The sequence below is a fragment of the Symsagittifera roscoffensis genome, chromosome 6, assembly GCF_963678635.1.
Source record: "Symsagittifera roscoffensis chromosome 6, txSymRosc1.1, whole genome shotgun sequence".
NCBI lineage: Eukaryota > Metazoa > Xenacoelomorpha > Acoela > Convolutidae > Symsagittifera > Symsagittifera roscoffensis.
In genome coordinates this window covers 11,051,750-11,079,642 of record NC_087067.1, presented here as the reverse complement: position 1 = coordinate 11,079,642, position 27,893 = coordinate 11,051,750, and the positions used below count along the sequence as shown (strand labels likewise).

The 27,893-nt window shown below is 34.5% G+C and overlaps 2 protein-coding genes across 3 annotated transcripts in view; both read right to left on the bottom strand.

Moving 5' to 3' along the window:
• LOC134848536 (cyclin-dependent kinase 1-like) overlaps positions 1 to 27,893 on the bottom strand; it is a 488,218-nt gene that overhangs the window by 305,653 nt on the left and 154,672 nt on the right. The gene's annotated exons all lie outside the window — the stretch shown is intronic.
• Positions 25,466 to 27,633, bottom strand: LOC134847824 (peroxisomal membrane protein PEX14-like). Its single transcript, XM_063865049.1, has one exon. The coding sequence runs from the start codon at positions 26,738 to 26,740 to the stop codon at positions 25,595 to 25,597; it is 1,146 nt and encodes a 381-aa protein (XP_063721119.1). The 5' UTR covers positions 26,741 to 27,633; the 3' UTR covers positions 25,466 to 25,594.

Below are 27,893 nucleotides of genomic sequence, written 5' to 3'. Positions count from 1 at the left end.
AAGAACCCAAAATTTAAAAGAAAAACTTCAATAAAAAATGAATGGTGTAACTATTGCCGCAAAAACTGACATAATATTACTATATGCAGACAAAAACAACAAGATAATTCAAGTAGACCACCAAAACACAAAGAACCAAACAAGTCCTTCTACCAACACATGAAAAAAGAACGGTGTTTACCAAACAAAAACATTCAAAGAAATATTAGCACAAGAAAACCACTACCAACTAGCTATAATAATTACTGATCACAATCCCTTTATTCTAATATCTTTCGCGGAAGATCAGCAGATAGACGAATTTCACAAAATTTTTCACAAAACGGACATATTAGATCAAATAGTCAAAAAAATCGGTACAGAAACAATTACTCTAGATCAAACTCCTATGGAAGTAATAAGTCAAATTATAACATACTATTCTATCGGTCGATCGAGAAACTCTTCAAACAACCGCAATCGAAATTATTCAAATAATCGTAAAAAAATTACTCTAACAATAGATCATAAAATTATCCAAACAACAGACGATACAATAAACATTCTTTTAATAGATCCTGTGATAGTTATAGAAATAGAAACAAAAACTATCAAAACAGATCAAGAAACTATTCTCAGTCACCTTATCGAAATATTTCACAATATTCAAAAACTATAAAAGTAGTGCACCAAAATATTCACGACAAATCAATCAGGCACAATCTACATATGAAACACCTCCAAACCCCCAGGTATTAATAACACGGAAACTTCAGAAAATCATTTAAACTATACATATTGTGAAAGCACAGATGACGAAAATGAAACCAAAAACACAATAATTATGAACATGCTTAGAAAAGAACATTAATAAGAAACACCAATTGAATCGAATAATTATCAGATTGAACATCTCAACTCAGGGTCTCAAGAACTAAAAACAATCAAGATATCATAAATTACACTCCTCATATAATCAAAAATAAGTCAAATATGAACAATAACTATCAGAACACAACAAATAAAGTATCACCACCTAAAGAAAAAAGTTGTACTATCCAACTTCTTTTAGAAAGAACAGCAAATAAAATTTTTGAACCACCAGATTTTGAAATAGAGTTTTTAATCGACTCCGGAGCAGAATCAATCATCAATAATAATCCTACATGGAATAAAACTCGTAATCTACTTCCAAAAACTTTTATCTAAAAAAACCTCTAGTAAACTAGCGACCGCTCAAGTCACAAGCTTAACAAACTTTGGAAAGATTGAATTATCACTTATACCAACTCGAACAATGGAGCAAAATAAATTTTTACTAAAACCCTTTAAGCAAATTTTCCATATAACAGATATGAAACACAATATAGTTGAAATAACATTCATCAAAAAAATATATCCTAACTATAAACATTCTGATTAGCAATTTACAGATCAAAGACAATTATAAAAAAATAAAAGAAAATTTGTAACATTTTTCGAAGGAATTAATAAACAACCTCCACTTTTTTTTTATAAATTTGTTCTTATATATAATTAACAAGATAAACATTTAAAACCACTAACAGGACATGCATATGAATTTTCCATCAACCAAGTTCATCCAAATAACAACAATCAAATTACACAAAAAGTGTGTATGTCTGATCTTGAACTCAGACCGAATCAAAAACTTTTAAGAGTATCAATTTCATATTTTAGCGTTTGATTCGGTCTGATCTTGAACTCAGACCGAATCAAAAACTTTTAAGAGTATCAATTTCATCTACAAAAAACGCTAAAATCACAAACACAGATACAATAGCACTACAAATTCATAATAATTCGCCACATAAAATTACGCTTCTTTTAGGACTGTTAGGATATTGCGAGACAAATGAAACTTTATATCCTACACAAAAAAAAGCATACAGAGTAAACAATATCTTAAAATCACAACATAATTTTCAATCAACAATCCTTAATGAAGAATTATCTATTAATAAATTCACCAAGGACTCAAAAAGAAACTTGGATTAATTTATTTGAACAACAACAATGAACAACAACAATTCCTGGCATTGTTTAGTTTTCAACATTCTCAAATTAATCAACAAGAGTTTTAACAATTAGCAGATTTATTAATTAAACACCCAAGGGTTCACGCTAAACCAACACCATCCACTAAAACCCGACGCAGTTTTCAAAGAACAATACCAAGTAAATTTCCAATACATTTACAAGAGGAAGTAAAGAGACTTTTAGACACTCTTGAACAATACAAAAATATCTAACCAGTGAACAAAGAACAATAACCCGAACCCAAAGGAAACACAATTAAAAATCCAGTAATTATTCTCGCCTAAGGCGAATCGCTTAAAGTAATTTTAGACGCACGATATCTAAACTCTCTAATTGTTGAATCAAAATGCAATTGGCTCATAGAACCAATACAACTAAAACTCACAAGAATAAACGGACACTATTATACCACCACAGATATGAAATTTCACATAACCAAACGACACTAGATGAACAATCACGTCGCTTGACACAGTTTGTTATTAGAAACCAACAATACGATAACAATAGACTATTTTAAGGCATATCTTTAGGACCAGCAGCTTTTTCTGCCTTTAGGATCAAAAATTTTGGACCACTTATTTTCAGCAAAAATGTCACTACATATTTAGAGGATGTTTTCATACAATCGCAAGCAAAACAAGAAAGGTTCAAAATTCTAGATAAAAACCAAAAAAACTTTTTGAAAGAAAACTTAAAATCAGGTGCAGATAAATCATATTTTTTCCTTGTTTCGTAAAATTTTTTGGGCATATTATCGAAGGAACCACAATAACACCCGTGAAAACTTGAATAGATGCATTTTTAAAACACCAACCACCATCCAATAAAACAGAAATCTAAGAATTTTTCAGAATAATTAACTTTCTAAGTAAAAACTTTTATTAATTGCAATGATATCTCAGACCAATCTACAAAATTCGTAGACAACAAAACTTTTTTGAACGGACCTTAGGACATCACAAATGCTTCGATGAAATCAAAATTCTTCTCACAAAACCAAATTTAAAAACAATTTGAGACTAAAATCAGCCATTTTAAGCTATGTGCGATGCTTCAAACTTTGGAATTGACGCAGCTTTTTTGCAATCACACCAAGGGTACCAACAAAATGAATTTAATATCAGCAAATTCAAGACTTTTTACACAAGCAGAAACAAAAAACTGCACACTCATGAGAGATAGAGGAGCCATCAAACATACATTAACAGAATATGATTTCCTAATTCTTGGATCAAAACATCCAACAGTTTTGTTTACAGACCATAAACCCATAATAATCTTCTTTACGCAAAAAACTAATCATAACCATGGAGTATATAAATTTCTTAAAGATTAAATGAAATTTCCAAACCTACAAAAACTTGGATAGCACGCAAAGACCTTGTTTTACTAGATACACTTAGTCAAAATAAACCACTAGAATTATTTACACGAAAAACAACTGTAGAAATACCAGAAAATAAAAAATTCTTTCTCGCAAAAGACGAAAAATCACTACGACTAGAATTTAAAAACGCAGTCCAAATTGACTCTGATACTAAACAAATAAATATTTTAGAACATTTTCCATTCTATCTAGCTTGCCAAAAAAATCAGATTGAAGTCGATTTATCAGGTAAAGACACACTTAAAACTTTTACCATAACGTCATGGATAAAAAACACACAATAAAAAACACATCAAAAAAAACCACAAAAAAATAAATCCTTCCTATTAACAGAAAAAAAGGACGTAGTTGATACAATAATTTTGGCAGGCCCTCTCGAATGAAGTCAAAATTACACAATCAAAAAAATGTTTGATTTGCAAGACCCTATGGAAAACATGCCACTATCAAAGAACAAAGTTCAAAATAATTTTCTACCTGGCACAGAAAAATTAACACCTCAATTCACACCTAACAAAACAATCAAAAGCATGACCTGTTATCAGACAACTGAAATCTTGGCACAAACACAAAACAAAACCCGTTAAATCCGATATCACAATTTTAGGATATAAAACCTTACTCTGATACTTCCGAAAATCTAACAAAACCACAAAAAAGGAAAACACTGATAACTTAGAATATTCTTACCTAGATACTAAAGTGACCTGTTTACTATTCAGTTGAATAAAAAAATTATTTCTTATATCACATTCTTTGAATACAAAAGCAAAAATAGGATCAGATAAAACATATTCAAACTTCACACAAAAATTTATTTCCCAAATACACCATTTGGATAAAAGTACTTTGTAATGAGTGCATGACATGTCAATTAAGCAAAACGTTTCCACGCAAAAATCAAATAGCAGAAAAACAAGGCTTAAAATGACAAAGTTTGTATATAACCATAGAATCTTATTCCATGCAAAAGGCCCTACATCCCCCTCCTCAGAAGGAAATTCAAATATAATGGTAATTATATATGCATTTACACATTTTGAAGCACTCAACCCTGTACCACCTTGTAACGCTTTTTATGCAAATATAACGCTCTGTGAACACTGGCTAGCCAAACTTGTACTACCCGATAACCTTGTTTCAGATAATGGAACAGAATTCACAAAAAAAACCTTATGCCACCTCTATAAAATCAAAAATAAACCTAGAACATCAAATGCCCCGAGGAAAAAATTGACTAGTCGAAGATATGAACCGCTCACAAGAATACTTTCGATGTATATTAAACGTAAGCAATCACAAACGCACCGAATGGTCAACAGACATAAATTAATTCCCATATCATTCTCAGATCACAACAACATTTGGATTATCACCATATGAAATGAGTTTTATCCAAAAACCACGCAAACCGATATTAATTACAAATGTTCTGCAAAATCAACAAAACAAGCACAAGGTTATTGGCAACCAAATAAAGGTTCAATTTGTTACACCCTACCACTTTTCACACTCATGATGAAGATCGTTTTTACCAACCACTAATTTTAAAATTAGCCTCTGAAACCCACACAGAATGGATTTTAAACAGAGATAAAACACCTAATGAAATCTATCAAAATATCGCGAAGAAATTATTCGAAAGACAAAATATCCAATCCCAAAAAAATTTACGCTATACGCAACCATCAGACCTAAAGATACGAACATTTGTTTTAATCCCAAATTTTACAATCCAAAAAGAAATCTCAAAAAGCTAGAAACCTAGTCAAAAAGGACTATATCAGATTACAGAAACACCTACAGACTTTACTTGTAAAGTAATTGACCACAAATTTAAGAAACAGTACAACATAGAAACAATATTTTACCATACTATCCGAAAGAGTACGCTCTTTGCGAACTAACACAATTATATTACAGGACTACACATTTTTGAAAAAACAAAAAAATATTGATACAAAAATATCCAAAAAATCCAATCATTTACCACAATCACCCCAGATTATTCCAAGCGAAATATCACAAAATTCTCAAATCAAAAAAAGTTCAAAAACAGAGAAATAATCGCAAATTACAAGACAAAATTCTAATGCCCGATACTAAACAAAATAAGCACAACGCCAATCGTTACGACTTAGAAATCAACCAAGAAAAGATAACAAAGATTTCATCCCACAATCTAAAACATTTAAAGAAGTAGAATTAAAGCAACCACCTGATCAATTAACAACATTGAATACATTTTTAATAAAAACATCTGTCTGTTAATTTCATCTAAAAAGAAATCTTTCTACACGTATATCCCTCATCTATCTCTCCAAAATAACTAGTTTAAAATCAGCTAATCAAATCACTTAAACTCATCTCACTTTTTAATCAACCACCACCGCTATTATTAGCCGACATAACTTCAGCTTTAACTAGTTCTATAACTCTTACTCAAAGACCTCCAGGACATAATCAGCACTAACCTCATATTTGACAATTTAAATATATATCTTTAAAAAATGACGACCCTCTTCTATCAATCTATTCAAAAACTACTCTGATCTCTTAACCTAAAAGAATTCTAACTCCCAAAACTCCCTAATCAATCCACAAACAAAAACAAGAACCAGAAAGTTAATACCTAAGCACCCAGACTTTCCCTCACCAAAAACTCTTCATACCCAACCCACTTGTCAAAAATCAATAAGCAATTCGACCCCGCTTGATGTAAACTCCAAAAAAATAATTCAATAAAATAAATTACATTTCAAATGCCTTTTTCAGACTCAGTTTAACAGAATCTTAAAACAATTATTTCAAACTTTCTTTCAATCTTTTCACCAATCTCTTAACTTTTTTTTCATAACTGAGTTTTTAGAATTTATAATCCTCCTTTTTCTCATCTTTAGTACCCAACTTATAGTTTTCTACTCCTTCATCCAAACCTATATTTGTCTGTCCAAGACTACTGACCACTCAATCAGGTACGATACTAAACAAATTTCCTAACTGATAAGAAGCTTTAAAAGTAGGATAGACATTTTTTTCTTTTCGTAAATTTCCTCACTTTAATAGTTTTTCTAATTTTTACACTTAACAAACGTATAAAGAAAGCAATAACTGCTTTAGTACTGGTAACAGTTTTAATTAAAATTTTTGCTGAAGAATATTATCTTAAACAAAAACACAATAGTAGAAAAAAATCTTTTCAGTAAATTTCAAAATTGCTTATCCAAAGCCAATTAAAGATTTCCCACCGACCAACCCACCGCAGGAGCCCCAAACAACACCTGAATCTAGCCAAACAAATCAAACCCACTCGAACTTCGTTGGCCACTCCTTGCACAAAAAAACGTAATCCGCACGCTTGCGAAGTTTTTAATAAACTCCGGCACGATCAAAACTCACTTCCCCCATGGATTGTTTTCCGATCCAGACCCTTCGTAAGTATGAAATTATATTATCACTAATACAAATTATTAAAGCACTCACCATTTTTACACGTGTATTTCATGTTTTTTTTTATACTTCATCAGTCACTCATTTAAAAGAATAAAATAAAAAAAATCGAACTCTTTTCAACTTTCAAATTTATAATCTAACTATATCTCAAAAAATTTATTAGTGAAATAAGTTCAAAATAACGCAATAAATTATTAAAAGAGCTGTAAATTCGAAATACGAAGCAGGATATGGATAATGGAAAATAAATTACTGTTACTGACTTTTTGTGAGTCCTTTTTTTTGAAAAAAATTAGATTTTCTCAATCCACTCGCCCAAATTCCATGCACTCTTTTCAGCCAAATAAAACAACTCGCCACCGTAGAATTGTTATTAAAATGAAATTTTAGTTTTTCAAACGATTTGATAACAACTCTAACTTGCTTTCACGCGTTTCAAACTTTCCTTTAACCCGGTTGGAAGGAATTAAAAATGAGATTAAGTTAATCAACGCAGCTTACTTATGCCAGACAGTCTCACGATACCCAAACCAGATTAAACCCACATTGAAACTGTAAAAATTATTATTTTGAAACTCGCTGGAAAATTTTATTAAAACCACTTATACCAAAAACACAAAAACAAAAACACCAAAGCAACACAAAAGACCTAAGAAACACCAAAATAACACAAAAAAAACACAAAACCCACAACCATCTGTTATTGGAAAAAGGGCCCAACCAAAGCACAAAAGACAAAACACCTGATAAAAAAAGAACAAAATGTTGAACACGAAATCAGGCTCTGCTCAAAGCGACGATAAAATTATACTCCTGCAATTGGCCTAACCCACCACGAAAAGGTGCCCTGAACAAGCTCTATAGCCGGCCTCATCCACCGCGCTAAACCACGCTTCCGACACGCTCCTTGTTTTTGACGAGAGTAGCTCTAGTGTGAGCGACTCTTCAAAATACTCAAAACTAAAAAAACGCTTTTGCCAAACCATTAATAACAATCACAACTGAAACTGATCTCACAAACAAGATGCAGATATAAATATAAAATAAAAAAGATTTCTTAGAGCAAAGGAACGGGCAGCAGAGTGAGATGAAACTCGGTGACCTTCCGACTCTGGAATGGCAAATCTATTGGTTTGTTGCCGTAGTCACATTTCTCACAGGATTTAAAGAATGGAACCAAGATTACAGCAAAGATACCCATTGAACAAGAACAATGGACAACTCGATGTCGAATCCAATACCAACCCTAGCAGCTTGGCGCTTCACACAGAGAAGTCAAACCCTATCTCGCAATTCGGTGAATGGTTGAGAATGCACGTAGTCTTGCTCTACTTAGCGAAATCGACAAGTCATTGTATAATCCTGCAATCATGAAACGACCCCTCAACCCAACCATGATACACGAAACTCACTTCTGAAATACGACAATAAACTTAAAATTCTTTAAACCCCAGATGGGTGCAACCATTCAAAACAAGTTTTTATTTTATTCTTTTACATTGTTGATAAACTTTCTCCGTAAAACACTTAGAACTACTCAATCATGATCCATAACTAACACTTACAATAGATTTTAAGGCTGAAACTTCATAGTTTCAGCCAGAACTGAATAAATTTATTTCAGTAAACAGTTGTTCTTCCTCAGAACAGTTCTTGATATCTAGCTTCGCAAATAACAGTATACACTAGGAATATTGAGATTAGGAGATGTAAGAGTAAAATTAAAATTGGTATAAGGTTAAGAAATTGCACGAATCTATCCGGCCGAAAATAAGATAGCGTGACGAACAGACGGTGTAATTATCTGAATTTACTTTTTGAAGGATCTACCACGGACATAAACTCACTTTGGCGCGAATAGGTACTAAATTTGAAGGGGAGCGCGCGCCAAAAAAAGCGCATTTTTTAAACCTGTTTTTTCAAAATTCGCCTGCGGCGCGAAATTTTGTTACATAAGAAGTTCTTTATAGTTTTCCGAGAATGCTTGCAGAAGCAATTTGGTCAACCTAAAAAACTTTTTTTTTTGGCAAACTTGATCAAAAAGGGCCCAAAACCGCCTTTTTGGCCTGTTTTTTTTTCAAAATTTTGCTTGCGACGCAGAAAAATGGGCCAAAACAGGGTCTTTTTAGTGCTTTGGGACAACTCGGAAAATCAATTTGGTCGATCTAAAACAAGTTCATTTTTGAAAATCCTAGACCCGCCAATGCAATTAAAAAAAATTAAGTATTAAGCGGCGGAGACAGAGGTGAACTGGGTGAAGTCCCCACGTGTCATTCAAATGAGGCTCATCATAATCTGTTGCTCTAAAATAACCAAAAAATTCATGTACTATATAACCAGCGGCATAACAGTGGTTCTCCTGAAAACCTGATTAGGTTGTATGTTAATCCTTTCCCTCATCAATTAGGATGCTTTAAGTATTAATCAAAACTGTATTCCTTAATTTGCTGGTTTTTTGAGAAGTAATAAAAATGAATTATTTTAAGACTCATTTTGGTTTTAGCCATTTGATTTTTTTGTTGTATTATTTTACTTCAGGGTTGCATTTTCTCTTCAATTTTTTCAGTTGAGTAACCAGTAAAATGACCAAAGAACATGTCACGTATCACGCTTAAAACAGAGGTCGAATATTTTTTCGCAGGTCGCTTTTTGCAAATTGCTTGAGGCCTACTAAAACTAATAGGTAATAGTAGCGTGAAAATATGATGACAACATCAATGATAAACAAAAGTGAATCGGCATGGCGACAACTCATCGGAAGCGACCATTTGTAGCATTTGTAAAAAAACGGGTATTCGCAGCACGCGACTACTCTTAGCAAGCGACATCTAAGAGCGTTAAAAACTTGAATCGCAGCGATTCAAGAGTGAAGTGGGAATTTGACTAAACTCCCTGCATCCTCGGAGGATGGTTACAATTCAAGTTGAGTCAAAATAACCGAGGTAACCCTGTACGAGAGAATAGTCACTTTCGTAAGAAAATTCAGAGCATAAAGCAGTCATGCCGATTTCAAAGTCTAGCTCGGAATTACTGCCAGAGCAACGAGTGATTTAAGAAGCACCTTTTAAAGTTACTCCAATGAATACTTTTCAAAACGCGTTAATTGGAGCTTTCTCAAAACGTACCACAATATGTGAGGGCTCAAGCCCTGGATTGATTTATTTGAGTTGTCTGAAGGCCCAGATAAAGCAATCTTCACTTTTGTTTTGAAGAAGAAAAAAGACTGATGGAACAGTTTGATCCTTAAAAAGTTGATAAACGAACGCGAGACACGCCTTAAATGTCCCATCTGCGTGCCAGACTTTGTTGCTTTCCAAAGTTTCTAAATTCTCAACGGTCGCAATCTGTAACTTTCGGTCTCTGTCATCCGACCCCGTATCAAAGAGGAGAAAATTATCCCCATCAGGTTATTGCTGAAACCCTTAGGTACGGCGATGTCTTTTTCTGAGTGGGGAGCGGAATCAGTTGCTCGTTGCCGTTGAACAGTTCTGGCGAGTTACTTGTAGTTAGGCAAGTGAACAGCTGTTTCGAGGCTATTATACCAAGCGTTTTTTTGTAATTGTTCCTGAGAGGATCCATTGCATTTACGTTTAATAGCATGTTCAACCCTGTAAATTTACATTTACAGTTTTATAACAGAGCAAGAAAATAACTTTGATCTCCCAAAATATACAGCCCGTCGTTGAAAAACTAGCAGTTCGAGGGGTTTTATTTTTGTTTCTCTGCGTGTGGCCAGCCCCTCCCTCAGAAACGCACGTCTTCCAGTCATGCTAAAACAATCTTTTGAAACAATTTAAAATTAGAAATCCTCCTTTTGAAAGTTGAAATTTGCGCAAGTTCGCGCACAAGCATGTCTCATTTTTGAACATTTACACATTTTTGGACTTCTTCCTCGCATGGAATATCTTCGTGGCCGGATATGCTGACGGCTATGCTAACTATTTCGTCTGCGATGGTGGCAACAGAAGCTTTACGTGGTATCTTCACGCATCGCCAGTTGGATTTATCAGTTAATTTGTTGTGGGGCTTGCTCATGACAAAGTTCAAAGGCATATTGGTATCAGTAAGTGTAATGCTTTGCAAGTTAAAATTGAAACGAATGAATCGAAACACAGGTGTTTCAGATGCTACTTACGATCAATTACTCTTTATCTTTACTGTTAACTCATTTCATTTTTGTATCTAATTCAACACTGGTGCTAAATTGAAAGTTTTGATCGCTCGCTGGGTTTCAATTTCCCCACATCCACCGCACAACTTTTTGCTTAATTCGCATCGTTTAGTAATCCACAATTAGCAATCAATCGAGCTGCTAATATTTGCTTGCTACGAATTGATGCTTGTGCAAATTTTCGCCTTTTAAAAATACTGCGAATCGTCGCATGCGACGAATGTCGCCTCAAAAAGCGAATCATAGCACTAGCACCTATGCATTCAAACAAAAGGTCGAATTAGAATATAAAGTATAGCGCACTTTGTGAAAATGTTTTCACGATTGTACAAAATTGAGCAAGGTTCAGGAGAGCGGCTTGAGTGAATTGCAGGCAAGGACGGATTTAGGGAGAGCACGCGCCGGAAAAGTGCGATATTTGTCAAAACCTTCTAAAAATTCCAAAAACATTCCCTTGGGCCTGTCCGTTCAAATATTTGCAAAATAGGTTCTTTGTTGAGTTTCAAGAAATTACTGGATTCGTCCCTTGCTTGCTGGTAACATCTTTCTGTTAATTCATGCCTGGTAGGTTATGGATTGGGATTGCGCCAAAAACTTTTTGAGGCGAACAATTTTTGAGTATGTTTCCGTAACTTATTTATAACATAGATGCATGAAAGGTCCCATCTTAAAAATTTAATTTATTTTATGGTCGGAACTTCATAAATCAAGTGGAAAAGTATATCTCAGACAATTCTGCATTAACAAAATTTTTTTAACATTCCTAATCGTAAGAGACGCTAAAACGTAGGAAAATTCAGAAATCTTATATTGTTTCAGACAAGCCAATCGAAATTTCAGACAAGCCAATCTTAGCCAACTAATCTAAATTTTTTCTCCTAATCCGTTAGAGCTGAAAAAAAAGATTTCTCGGTAAAAATTATGAATTGACCACAACAATAACGAGGTCCATGAAAATTTTATGTCGGTAGTATGAGTCCCACCATTATCCGCGCTCGTTCTTCAAAATAACCAAAAAATGCATGCAAATCATAACCAGCGGAAAAAATTGACTAGTCGAAGATATGAACCGCTCACAAGAATACTTTCGATGTATATTAAACGTAAGCAATCACAAACGCACCGAATGGTCAACAGACATAAATTAATTCCCATATCATTCTCAGATCACAACAACATTTGGATTATCACCATGTGAAATGAGTTTTATCCAAAAACCACGCAAACCGATATTAATTACGAATGTTCTGCAAAATCAACAAAACAAGCACAAGGTTATTGGCAACCAAATAAAGGTTCAATTTGTTACACCCTACCACTTTTCACACTCATGATGAAGATCGTTTTTACCAACCACTAATTTTAAAATTAGCCTCTGAAACCCACACAGAATGGATTTTAAACAGAGATAAAACACCTAATGAAATCTATCAAAATATCGCGAAGAAATTATTCGAAAGACAAAATATCCAATCCCAAAAAAAATTACGCTATACGCAACCATCAGACCTAAAGATACGAACATTTGTTTTAATACCAAATTTTACAATCCAAAAAGAAATCTCAAAAAGCTAGAAACCTAGTCAAAAAGGACTATATCAGATTACTGAAACACCTACAGACTTTACTTGTAAAGTAATTGACCACAAATTTAAGAAACAGTACAACATAGAAACAATCTTTTACCATACTATCCGAAAGAGTACGCTCTTTGCGAACTAACACAATTATATTACAGGACTACACATTTTTGAAAAAACAAAAAAATATTGATACAAAAATATCCAAAAAATCCAATCATTTACCACAATCACCCCAGATTATTCCAAGCGAAATATCACAAAATTCTCAAATCAAAAAAAAGTTCAAAAACAGAGAAATAATCGCAAATTACAAGAAAAAATTCTAATGCCCGATACTAAACAAAATAAGCACAACGCCAATCGTTACGACTTAGAAATCAACCAAGAAAAGATAACAAAGATTTCATCCCACAATCTAAAACATTTAAAGAAGTAGAATTAAAGCAACCACCTGATCAATTAATAACATTGAATACATTTTTAATGAAAACATCTGTTAATTTCATCTAAAAAGAAATCTTTCTACACATATATCCCTCATCTATCTCTCCAAAATAACTAGTTTAAAATCAGCTAATCAAATCACTTAAACTCATCTCACTTTTTAATCAACCACCACCGCTATTATTAGCCGACATAACTTCAGCTTTAACTAGTTTTATAACTCTTACTCAAAGACCTCCAGGACATAATCAGCACTAACCTCATATTTGACAATTTAAATAAATATCTTTAAAAAATGACGACCCTCTTCTATCAATCTATTCAAAAACTACTCTGATCCCTTAACCTAAAAGAATTCTAACTCCCAAAACTCCCTAATCAATCCACAAACAGAAACAAGAACCAGAAAGTTAATACCTAAGCACCCAGACTTTCCCTCACCAAAAACTCTTCATACCCAACCCACTTGTCAAAAATCAATAAGCAATTTGACCCCGCTTGATATAAACTCCAAAAAAATAATTCAATAAAATAAATTACATTTCAAATGCCTTTTTCAGACTCAGTTTAACAGAATCTTAAAACAATTATTTCAAACTTTCTTTCAATCTTTTCACCAATCTCTTAACTTTTTTTTCATAACTGAGTTTTTAGAATTTATAATCCTCCTTTTTCTCATCTTTAGTACCCAACTTATAGTTTTCTACTCCTTCATCCAAACCTATATTTGTCTGTCCAAGACTACTGACCACTCAATCAGGTACGATACTAAACAAATTTCCTAACTGATAAGAAGCTTTAAAAGTAGGATAGAAATTTTTTTCTTTTCGTAACTTTCCTCACTTTAATAGTTTTTCTAATTTTTACACTTAACAAACGTATAAAGAAAGCAATAACTGCTTTAGTACTGGCAACAGTTTTAATCAAAAATTTTGCTGAAGAATATTATCATAAACAAAAACACAATAGTAGAAAAAAATCTTTTCAGTAAATTTCAAAATTGCTTATCCAAAGCCAATTAAAGATTTCCCACCGACCAACCCACCGCAGGAGCCCCAAACAACACCTGAATCTAGTCAAACAAATCAAACCCACTCGAACTTCGTTGGCCACTCCTTGCACAAAAAAACGTAATCCGCACGCTTGCGAAATTTTTAATAAACTCCGGCAAGATCAAAACTCACTTCCCCCATGGATTTTTTTCCGATCCAGACCCTTCGTAAGTATGAAATTATATTATCACTAATACAAATTATTAAAGCACTCACCATTTTTACACGTGTATTTCATGTTTTGTTTTTATGCTTCATCAGTCACTCATTTAAAAGAATAAAATAAAAAAAATCGAACTCTATTCAACTTTCAAATTTATAATCTAACTATATCTCAAAAAATTTATTAGTGAAATAAGTTCAAAATAACAGCAATAAATTATTAAAAGAGCTGTAAATTCGAAATACGAAGTAGGATATGGATAATGGAAAATAAATTACTGTTACTGACTTTTTGTGAGTCCTTTTTTTGAAAAAAATTTGATTTTCTCAATCCACTCGCCCAAATTCCATGCACTCTTTTCAGCCAAATAAAACAACTCGCCACCGTAGAATTGTTATTAAAATGAAATTTTAGTTTTTCAAACGATTTGATAACAACTCTAACTTGCTTTCACGCGTTTCAAACTTTCCTTTAACCCGGTTGGAAGGAATTATAAATGAGATTAAGTTAATCAACGCAGCTTACTTATGCCAGACAGTCTCACGATACCCAAACCAGATTAAACCCACATTGAAACTGTAAAAATTATTATTTTGAAACTCGCTGGAAATTTTTATTAAAACCACTTATACCAAAAACACAAAAACAAAAACACCAAAGCAACACAAAAGACCTAAGAAACACCAAAATAACACAAAAAAACACAAAACCCACAACCATCTGTTATTGGAAAAAGGGCCCAACCAAAGAACAAAAGACAAAACACCTGATAAAAAAAAGAACAAAATGTTGAACACGAAATCAGGCTCTGCTCAAAGCGACGATAAATTTATACTCCTGCAATTGGCCTAACCCACCACGAAAAGGCGCCCTGAACAAGCTCTATAGCCGGCCTCATCCACCGCGCTAAACCACGCTGCCGACACGCTCCTTGTTTTTGACGAGAGTAGCTCTAGTGTGAGCGACTCTTCAAAATACTCAAAACTAAAAAAACGCTTTAAACCATTAATAACAATCACAACTGAAACTGATCTCACAAACAAGATGCAGATATAAATATAAAATAAAAAAGATTTCTTAGAGCAAAGGAACGGGCAGCAGAGTGAGATTAAACTCGGTGACCTTCCGACTCTGGAATGGCAAATCTATTGGTTTGTTGCCGTAGTCACATTTCTCACAGGATTTAAAGAATGGAACCAAGATTACAGCAAAGATACCCATTGAACAAGAACAATGGACAACTCGATGTCGAATCCAATACCAACCCTAGCCGCTTGGCGCTTCACACAGAGAAGTCAAACTCTATCTCGCAATTCGGTGAATGGTTGAGAATGCACGTAGTCTTGCTCTACTTAGCGAAATCGACAAGTCATTGTATAATCCTGCAATCATGAAACGACCCCTCAACCCAACCACGATACACGAAACTCACTTCTGAAATACGACAATAAACTTAAAATTCTTTAAACCCCAGATGGGTGCAACCATTCAAAACAAGTTTTTATTTTATCCTTTTACATTGTTGATAAACTTTCTTCGTAAAACACTTAGAACTACTGAATCATGACCCATAACTAACACTTACAATAGATTTTAAGGCTGAAACTATTCATAGTTTCAGCCAGAACTGAATAAATTTATTTCAGTAAACAGTTGTTCTTCCTCAGAACAGTTCTTGATATCTAGCTTCGCAAATAACAGTATACACTAGGAATATTGAGATTAGGAGATGTAAGAGTAAAATTAAAATTGGTATTAGGTTAAGAAATTGCACGAATCTATCCGGCCGAAAATAAGATAGCGTGACGAACAGACGGTGTACTTTTCTGAATTTACTTTTTGAAGGATCTACCCCGGACATAAACTCACTTTGGCGCGAATAGGTACTAAATTTGAAGGGGAGCGCGCGCCAAAAAAAGCGCATTTTTTAAACCTGTTTTTCCAAAATTCGCCTGCGGCGCGAAATTTTGTTACATATGAAGTTCTTTATAGTTTTCCGAGAATGCTTGCAGAAGCAATTTGGTCAACCTAAAAAACTTTTTTTTTGGCAAACTTGATCAAAAAGTGCCCAAAAACGCCTTTTTGGCCTGTTTTTTTTTCAAAGTTTTGCTTGCGACGCAGAAAAATGGGCCAAAACAGGGTCTTTTTAGTGCTTTGGGACAACTCGGAAAATCAATTTGGTCGACCTAAAAAAAGTTCATTTTTGAAAATCCTAGACCCGCCAATGCAATTAAAAAAAAAATAAGTATTAAGCGGCGGAGACAGAGGTGAACTAGGTGAAGTCCCCACGTGTCATTCAAATGAGGCTCATCATAATCTGTTGCTCTAAAATAACCAAACAATTCATGTACTATATAACCAGCGGCATAACAGTGGTTCTGAAAATCTGATCAGGTTGTATGTTAATCCTTTCCCTCATCAATTAGGATGCTTTAAGTATTAATCAAAACTGTATTCCTTAATTTGCTGGTTTTTTGAGAAGTAATAAAAATGATTTATTTTAAGACTCATTTTGGTTTTAGCCATTTGATTTTTTTGTTGTATTATTTTACTTCAGGGTTGCATTTTCTCTTCAATTTTTTCAGTTGAGTAACCAGTAAAATGACCAAAGAACATGTCACGTATCACGCTTAAAACAGAGGTCGAATATTTTTTCGCAGGTCGCTTTTTGCAAATTGCTTGAGGCCTACTAAAACTAATAGGTAATAGTAGCGTGAAAATATGATGACAACAGCAATGATAAACAAAAGTGAATCGGCATGGCGACAACTCGTCGGAAGCGACCATTTGTAGCATTTGTAAAAAAACGGGTATTCGCAGCACGCGACTACTCTTAGCAAGCGACATCTAAGAGCGTTAAAAACTTGAATCGCACCGATTCAAGAGTGAAGTGGGAATTTGACTAAATTCCCTGCATCCTCGGAGGATGGTTACAACCCAAGTTGATTCAAAATAACCGAGGTAACCCTGTACGAGAGAATAGTCACTTTCGTAAGAAAATTCAGAGCATAAAGCAGTCATGCCGATTTCAAAGTCTAGCTCGGAATTACTGCCAGAGCAACGAGTGATTTAAGAAGCACCTTTTAAAGTTACTCCAATGAATACTTTTCAAAACGCGTTAATTGGAGCTTTCTCAAAACGTACCACAATATGTGAGGGCTCAAGCCCTGGATTGATTTATTTGAGTTGTCTGAAGGCCCAGATAAAGCAATCTTCACTTTTGTTTTGAAGAAGAAAAAAGACTGATGGAACAGTTTGATCCTTAAAAAGTTGATAAACGAACGCGAGACACGCCTTAAATGTCCCATCTGCGTGCCAGACTTTGTTGCTTTCCAAAGTTTCTAAATTCTCAACGGTCGCAATCTGTAACTTTCGGTCTCTGTCATCCGACCCCGTATCAAAGAGGAGAAAATTATCCCCATCAGGTTATTGCTGAAACCCTTAGGTACGGCGATGTCTTTTTCTGAGTGGGGAGCGGAATCAGTTGCTCGTTGCCGTTGAACAGTTCTGGCGAGTTACTTGTAGTTAGGCAAGTGAACAGCTGTTTCGAGGCTATTATACCAAGCGTTTTTTTGTAATTGTTCCTGAGAGGATCCATTGCATTTACGTTTAATAGCATGTTCAACCCTGTAAATTTACATTTACAGTTTTATAACAGAGCAAGAAAATAACTTTGATCTCCCAAAATATACAGCCCGTCGTTGAAAAACTAGCAGTTCGAGGGGTTTTATTTTTGTTTCTCTGCGTGTGGCCAGCCCCTCCCTCAGAAACGCACGTCTTCCAGTCATGCTAAAACAATCTTTTGAAACAATTTAAAATTAGAAATCCTCCTTTTGAAAGTTGAAATTTGCGCAAGTTCGCGCACAAGCATGTCTCATTTTTGAACATTTACACATTTTTGGACTTCTTCCTCGCATGGAATATCTTCGTGGCCGGATATGCTGACGGCTATGCTAACTATTTCGTCTGCGATGGTGGCAACAGAAGCTTTACGTGGTATCTTCACGCATCGCCAGTTGGATTTATCAGTTAATTTGTTGTGGGGCTTGCTCATGACAAAGTTCAAAGGCATATTGGTATCAGTAAGTGTAATGCTTTGCAAGTTAAAATTGAAACGAATGAATCGAAACACAGGTGTTTCAGATGCTACTTACGATCAATTACTCTTTATCTTTACTGTTAACTCATTTCATTTTTGTATCTAATTCAACACTGGTGCTAAATTGAAAGTTTTGATCGCTCGCTGGGTTTCAATTTCCCCACATCCACCGCACAACTTTTTGCTTAATTCGCATCGTTTAGTAATCCACAATTAGCAATCAATCGAGCTGCTAATATTTGCTTGCTACGAATTGATGCTTGTGCAAATTTTTGCCTTTTAAAAATACTGCGAATCGTCGCATGCGACGAATGTCGCCTCAAAAAGCGAATCATAGCACTAGCACCTATGCATTCAAACAAAAGGTCGAATTAGAATATAAAGTATAGCGCACTTTGTGAAAATGTTTTCACGATTGTACAAAATTGAGCAAGGTTCAGGAGAGCGGCTTGAGTGAATTGCAGGCAAGGACGGATTTAGGGAGAGCACGCGCCGGAAAAGTGCGATATTTGTCAAAACCTTCTAAAAATTCCAAAAACATTCCCTTGGGCCTGTCCGTTCGAATATTTGCAAAATAGGTTCTTTGTTGAGTTTCGAGAAATTACTGGATTCGTCCCTTGCTTGCTGGTAACATCTTTCTGTTAAGTCATGCCTGGCAACTTATGGATTGGGATTGCGCCAAAAACTTTTTGAAGCGAACAGTTTTTGAGTATGTTTCCGTAACTTATTTATAACATAGATGCATGAAAGGTCCCATCTTAAAAATTTAATTTATTTTATGGTCGGAACTTCATAAATCAAGTGGAAAAGTATATCTCAGACAATTCTGCATTAACAAATTTTTTTAAATATTCCTTATCGTAAGAGACGCCAAAACGTAGGAAAACTCAGAAAACTAATATTGTTTCAGACAAGCCAATCGAAATTTCAGACAAGCCTATCTTAGCCAAGTAATGTAAATTTTTTCTCCTAATCCGTTACAGCTGAAAAAAAAGATTTCTCGGTAAAAATTATGAATTGACCACAACAATAACGAGGTCCATGAAAATTTTATGTCGGTAGTATGAGTTCCACCATTATCCGCGCTCGTTCTTCAAAATAACCAAAAAATGCATGCAAATCATAACCAGCGGCGGTTATCGGTAAAAAGCTGAAGTCTGAACTGTTGTCGATTGTGCGGTACGTTTGCTTGGTTTTTCTGAAATGATAGGACCGATTTCAAATCAAAAGCCTACTTTCTTTTAGTTGTCTTATTTTGATTGTCTTTTTTTACTTCTGGGATGTACCTTAGTCAGGTTTGCGTAATTTCCAATTCTTAAAATTGAGTAGCCAAAACTATGCGGTCAAAGTTCACGCTTAATGTCGATAGTTTTCCAACAATTACCCGCAATTTGCGTACAATTTTTTTAATTTGTGTGAATTTCTCAAGGGAAAACAACGTTATTTTTTCTCCAGTTGTTCAAACGTTCAGCTCTTGAAGTTATCTTATTATAGGCACCACAACACCTGCAGCACAAATACAATTGAATGAGATTGCAATAAATCGGTTGCCTCAACCAAATGACAATTTAAACTTGAGGCTGCTTCAAATTCAACTGAGGCGCGAAATTCAGAGACAATATGGCGAACAGCAACATAAAGCTGCAGAGGATCAAGCTATTACCAGTCAAATGTTATGATAGGTGATAACTCATGTTATAGTAACCATATGTGATGCAGTAAAATCAATTGCGTATTCTTTGCAGTTTTAAATAACTTAGCTGATACATTTTCTCGAATTTACGTATTTTGTATTTTAATATTAAAGCTAGACGGAACGAGAACTTGAAAAGTATACGAAATTACAAAGGCTCATAGCAAAAAAATGCTATGTGAGCAATGTGACATGTATGCAATAATTCTACGTAACCAATGTGACCATCCAATCAACACAAAAGCGTAAGCAAGCAAGAACACGGCAAAAAATACTAAAAAAAAGCAAAAAAAAACGACAAGGGAAAGTAAAGGCAAAAAGAAGTTGAAAAAAATCTTTCTAGGCACCGGATTAGAACAACGGACCTAGATATTGAGACTAAGGTTCTTTCATCTGTTTCATGTGCTCTCGTAGATTAACAAACAGCAGTGGCCCAGCTGAAACTGGAGGTAACTCTTTGAGCTTCCTTCAGAATATGTTTTACTGATGCAGAAGAAATTTCGAAATATCAAAAAATGGGCTTTAACCAAAACCACTGTGATTTTCCAGCAAAATTAGGGGCTTTTCCTTTTATTTAATGAATTGAACGAAGCAATATTTTGCTTTTTTCATAACGAAACGGCCCTTGAAATAACAAATTTGTTCCAATTCGGCGGTGGTCAGTGACAATTTGAAAATTTTGCATATTTCTGCCATTTTCATATTTGGCCAATATCAATATTCAGTCCCTGGAAATGTTTACTTTCTTTCCAAAATTTAGATTAGTGAAATCTGATTGGCTGATTTTTAATTTCGCGCATTCAGTCTTTCGCGTATGAAGGATTCCACGGAGTTCTGCATCTAAGATTTAGCTGGTTAGTTTTTGAGGGAGGCGTTCAACAGTGCTGAAAAAGGCGGGAAAATTTCAGAATAATTTAACTGCATTTTCTTAAGAGCGGGAAATTACTGACGCTAATCAACAAAGAAAAACACTCCAATTGTGGCGCAAAAATGTCTGTAACTGCAAGTTAAACAGTTATTTTGGCGCTAAAACGTCTACGTTGCAAATTTTCTCGCTCAAAAACTTAGTGTCACTTAAGATTGTAAACGATTGCCGTTTAATTTTTGATTGCGGCACTTAATATGTTCAAATTTTCGGCACTGTTGAACAAAGTTTTCATTTTCGGTGCTGTTGAACAATTTTTTTTTTCGGCACTTGTACTTGGGCACTGTTGTACTGGCTTTTTGAGACAAGTGAAAAAATTTCCTTAAAACATCTGAATTTTGATTTTTCCTAGATCCATAACGCTTTTACTTCTATAAAACAGGAGATTATCCCTAATGTAGGGCAAACCCCCAAAATCTGTTACTTGCAGTTAACATTCAACATCAGATTTGGCAGGGTAATTTTCGATAAAGATGATAGAATTTCACGAAAACTGTCAGAAGATGTATTCTGCTTGCTTTAAGCCAACGTTTTTTATCAACCAAATCTAGGCAGTGGCAGCCTATGCAGGGAAAAACAACCTTTGAATTGAAATATTAACTCAGATTTAGCACGGTAAATCTCGAGAAAAAAGTGTAAAATACGAAATTTTCCTATGGCCATGCTGGTTTTTCTACTTTTATAGCTTTCTACCATTTTGGCGACAAAATTTGCTCAATCTCAGGTTGCACAAAAACTGTCAGAAGAAAGCCTTTCAGACCCTTGTTGTTCAAAGTTTCAAAATTAGGTAACCTTATAACGCCATAAATTTAGGCGAAACGGTTTATGCACTGAAGATCCTCTTGACATGCTTTATCGATGAAAACTTTCATCTCGCATTTAGCAGGGCAATTTTTCAAAAAAAGAAAAAACCGAACAAAAAAGATTAAAAACTCCCCACTGAAATTTTTCGAAGGACGTAGCACGTGGGTTAAGGTTAAAAGAGACTACGGTAATACGCATACAAACTGTTGCCTAGCCGGCCTTTCCATTGGTAAAACCTTTTGAAAATCTGTTACGTAGTTTTTGAAAAAAATTTCTGCGAAAAAGGCAAAAGCTTTCCAGAGCGTCTAAAAATACAAATTCCATAGATTTTCATAGCATCCATTATTATCGAACTGGAACTTGTTACTAACTAAGCGAAAATGAAAACATGCAATTAAAACGCTATGGAATAAACGATATACAACAACAGCATGATGAACACTTTTATTGTCGACTTAGGTTGGAAAAAAACACATCGTAGAATTACACTACGCTTCGCTTGTTTAATAACAGAATAAACCCTACTTCAGCCGATAAACTGAGTCTCTCAACACGATGGTCGTTAATTAGCATCCCAAATCAGTACGGTTGGAGGTGTCCCAGTGTCATCCGCCTCCTCACTGGATGACATCCTCCCTCTCCCACGATTGGTCCTGCATTAAGGATCAGGGGCTAAAAAATGAGCGTAATTTAACGAGCGATGAACGTGCTTGCGCAAACTTTTCACAACAATGGGAATAACAAAAAGATCTTTTCGAATGAAATAAAATTTTTAAAGATTGCATCAAAATGCTTAATATTACTAAATTTAAGTGTCAAATATACAATGTGATTAACGATAACAGCAAACGATACACAGATTGCGGTCTGTGGATCGCGATTTCAACAAGAAGTTAAAACGCAATTCTCGATTTAAAAAAATGAGTAGTGAGGTGAGGTGCATTACCATTGCCACTAATTGCAAGAATCTTTTAACACAGAGGCGAACCGGAGCTCTGCACCACTTCCGATTGCGTCTGGAAAAAAGCTATGCAAGCTAGCATACAGGAAGGGAGATAAATTTGAAAAATTCAAACATTTTCATAAAACCACAAACTAATTTCAAAATGTCTGGAATGATGTTATTTTTGCTGAATACACGACCAAGAAAACAATCAACGTCTAATGAAAATTCAAAAACACTTATCAAGCGGCAACTGGGCCCTCAAACTTTCGTGAAATTCCTGGAGAACTGAATCCAAACTCGTTGACATGAAAAGGTTTGAATTATTGTTCCGACTTTCGATACGAAAGTAACGGATTATTTGTGCTCGGGGTGGGTTTTTTTTTTCTTCAGACAAATTTCGACTTTTTAACCAGCCATTTTTTACGGAATTTTTTTTATATCATTCGAAAGCTATTGTTGTCCTGAGCTTAAAGTTGAAAAGATATTTCACCTGTGATCATTTTTCAAAAAATTACGGGGGTTTAAAGATTGCCATTTAGGCCAATTTGGGACAATTAACGCGCGATATATTTCGCGCTATTAACGCGTAAGCGGAGAGTTAATACGTCTTAGAAATCGTTCCAAATTGGTTAAAAGAAGCTTATTTGCCATAAATGGTTTGTTACCAGGAGCGAAATCTATCATTTTGTATTTTATATGGCGTGTGGGGGGGATGATTTTCAAAAAAAAAATTCAAATTCAAAAAAAAAAATTATTTTATTTTATTTCATTGAATTTTTTAATGTTATTACGGCTCCTTAAACCTTGAAAGGCAGTCGGAACATTCAGGGCTTCGCGCTGATACGAGCAGTCTTGTTAACTGTATATTGAGGTTTATAGCGTTTTGTGCTGTCCGGAGGAGATCATATAAATTACGTTTACTCTAAATCTATCAAAAAGCAGGTCACTAAGCTAATTAAATACAAGCAAAAAAGACCTGTTCCTATGCAAACAAGGACCTTTGCCATCGCAGATGTATTAGTTACCTCCAGACTTAGTAATCTGAAGACGCCAGGAAAATGGAATTCATTATGAACCAGGATACTTACTGATTCGATTGATTGTCCTAAACAACTTGTTAACCCAAAAGTGTCTTTACTCTGATTTGATAATGCTTGCTAATTGCATGTCTAATGATAATTTTACCAAAAAAACGAAACATCGTTCATTCCAAACCTCAATGTTTTTTACATCGTTTCGCTGTCTGACATCGCTAGTGAGCACACAATTTCTTTTTTTGATAGATTTTAATCACAAACTGGCGCATCAAACAAATGACGATCAAGTTATTTAGTTTTCTTTCATAATTTTGGAGTACCAATAGCATAAAAAATTATTGAGAACGTCAGTTTCAGCACCTTACTCGCATAAATGGACAAATGGATATTCAATGGAAAAAATGACGTAGATTTTTGGGAAATACAAGAAAATATAAAAAATTATATTTACATAAGTTTTACACCTTTATCTTGAATGATGTTCGTAAACAGATTGAACAAGCATTTAAAAAATTGCTACGCATTGTTATAACATCAGTAAGCCGATATAAGATAAGCCGAACCTGTATAACCAAAAAAAAACTCAAAATCAAAGTTACTGAATTTACAAACAACAGAATAACTCTCAATTATAGTAAATACTGTTGTTTGAAGAAAAAAACCCCCGCTTAAGAATGAAACTGCTAGAATAGCGTATCAGAAAACCTAAATTGCATTTGGAAAAGAAACGGAAAATCAGCCGACAGACATTAGGACGAAAACCACAAATCCGAAAGAAATCAACTTTTTTCCAATATCTTCGAAAAAAAATTAATTACCACAAACAAACAAATCAGGAGACACTTTAATTGAGATTCAAAAATTGAGCATGTCAGCTTACAAAGGTGAAAGCAACTGCAGTAACTGTACGTATGTCTTGAATTTGAAAGAACTGTCTTGTAGCTCTGGAAAGAAACTGCTAGAATAGCGTATCAGATAATTTAAATTGCGTTTGGAAAAGAAACGGAAAATCAGCCGACAGACATTAGGACGAAAATCACAAATCCAAAAGAAATCAACATTTTCCCAATATCTTTGAAAAAATTAATAGCCGCCTAAAAAGAACTAAAAAGTACTTTAATTGAATATAAAAAAATTGAGCATGTCAGCCTGCACACGTGAAAGCAACTGCAGTAACTGTAACTATGTCTTGAATTTGTAAGTTTCGTTCCTGATTACAAGTCACTTGCTCTCGCAAGTCACTTGCTCTCGCAAGTGAAATAATACCAAGATTAAAAACATTGCCAGACCTGCACTTAGTAATAACTTTTTTTTATTTTTATTGTTTTTCCGCTATTAGGTCCATAGATGAAACAGAGCAAGTCCAGAAATAGCTTTCCAATTAGAAATAGAGCATGACAAAAAGTGTAGGACCATTGAAATTAATACCAACAGTAGGGGGCTGTGGCGGAAAAAACTAGTCAATCCGAAAATTGAATTTGGTCAACTTAGTACACAACAGTCGATAACACGTACGAAACGTTTTTGAAAATCCGTCCCCCTTCGAGAAAATCTTAGATCCGCGTCTGCAATCTAGTATGTTATCACCTATACAACTCATTTTAAGTATCTGCTTCTAGTGAAAAAACGCATGAATTCTAACTTAAACTTTGAATACTTATTAGTTTATCAACATTATCAAATAATAATAATCTATCTATTCGAGAATTGAGCAGGATATGGACATGCTAACTCTCCATAAAACTCTAGATACAGAAAAGTTTTTGTGTTTACTATCTTTGAGTTGAATCAATTTCATTCGCTCTCTAACAATCCATTTTGCTTGTCGTGAAAACCGTTTACCAGTTCTGCCTTAGAAGTCTCAACTCCGTTTTCCATTGAGGCTAACTGCTTTTCGCCCTCAAAACATGCCGTATTTCTGTCATCAACTTGCCGCGATGAATTTTCTACTTCATTTTGGTACCCCGCATTGCCATTCGGTAATCCATTAGTCGTATTAGTTTCGAGATTCCGACGATGACCAACTTTCCAATCCTGGGGAATCGGTTCAATTTTGGGCGGAGGTGGGAAATTTTCTTTGCTCAGCATCAATTTTTTCATGGACTTAAGCTCTTCCAGAATAGATCTCAAATCTTCATCTCTTTTTGACATATTAAACGAGTCATTCGTTACTTCTGAGGCATTTAGCGCAAGTTGTGAGTTGATCGCTTCGAGGGTCAAGCTCATCTGATGAAGAGTGTTGTCTTGTTTTTTCATCCTCTTTTCAAGTTGCCGACTCGTTTGAAACAACGGTACAAGGTAGCTTCGAATCATGTGATACAACCCCCACGCTAAACCTCCAAGTAAGGAAATCGCAAACGAAAACTGACTTAGCATTGACAATATAGACAAGTTCGAGCTACGGTCGTTCCTCGAAACTGCATTTGTATTTGAATAGCTCAAATTATTCAGACCATTACGCAAATCAACCGCCGCATTTTCGTTCAAGTGACCTTCGAACTCATCTTGGTTGAATCCGCTGATGAAAAAAGCTTGATCTATTTCCTCTTGAGTTAGACCTTTTTTCAAAAGGAACGATCTTTTATCAGCGGCTGATGACTTAATTGTTTTGGGGTTTTTGAGGAAATTAGCTGCCGTTTGCACTAATGTATCTCTGAGAACCTTGCGAGATTGAATAGAATCTTTCAATTTGGAGCCTGTCGCATTTTTCGAGATATTAACACTTTCGCTAATGTCTTTGGATATTTTGGTAACATCTTCGTCGTCATTTTCATCTTCTGTATGTTTTAGCGCAATTGGAAGGTCTGTTTTAATAGGGGATAATGATGATTGAAAAGATCGTGCAACGTCAGGATTTGGAGCAGCTGATTCGGCTAACTGTTCATCCATTTCTTCATTTAACAATTTATCCAATGAAATTCTGAAAAATCGTTCAATCATATTTTGTAAATAAGCTCAACAAATGTTGAAATAATTCTTGAGACCAAATTCTGCGCCATGTCAATTTATTTGTTCTCCATGATACGAATTAGTCACTGGTATAAGAAAACAAAATCAAGTTTAAGTCTTTTAATTAAACACTAATGCTATCAATCATGTCAGGCAAATGTCAATGACATCAGCTACGCATAGTGTTTTTTATAGTAGAAAATTGGGCAATTATTCCATTAGGATCCAATACTTCTTCATATTAAATCGTTTGATGGCCAAAAAAAAACAATTCTGGTTAACAAAAAATTATGTAGAACGTTCTCTCAAACTATAGTTTTTGCGTTAGCATTATTTTTGTTCTTCAATTCGTCCGTGAAGCATCCTGTCTGTGATAATTTATAAGCAATTTAAATTGAACTTTAATTGAGACCAGAGGAAACTGAGGAAATATATTATTTCTAATTCAGGGAGATATTGTGGTATGTTACAGGAACACCAATGTTCATTAAACCACAATTACTTCTACAGCATCTAAGAAAACACTCGTTTATCAAACAATTTATTCATTTCGATATAGAGAACTATAACTAAGAGCTAAAACTCGCAATATATAAATGACAAAACTTACGATGTCTGCATAGGATTTGGTATATTTATTTACTTTTTTTGTACAAACGCTTAAGTCCCGAGAAGAAAATTATCGATTTATACATAAAATTACTCGAACTGAACAAAATAGTTATGGTCCCTGGCTGCTTATGCAGCCAAGTCTTACAGAAAACTCATTTGGCGCGCAAACTATACTTTTTCGTTGGTAGGTTGAAGGCTTTCAAGGCCTGATCTCCATACACTGAAAACTCTATAGACACAATATCCATACACAAGCTTATGAAAAACGCAATTCATACAATTCTAATATATAAGAATGGTATGACCAGAACGTTTTTTCAATTCTTAACATTTTAATCAAAAAGATCTTCAAAAACGTTTTTCAAAAAGTCATGAGATCGTAAATTAATTGCTCTGACGTTGACGTTAAAAGTCAAATAATGGTCTTTGAAAAAACATACGATTAAAGAAATTCCCGAAAAAATCTCCATACTATGGGAATTACATGACTAGCATCTTTTCAAAAAAAATGCCTTCTTCGAACCAAAAAAGA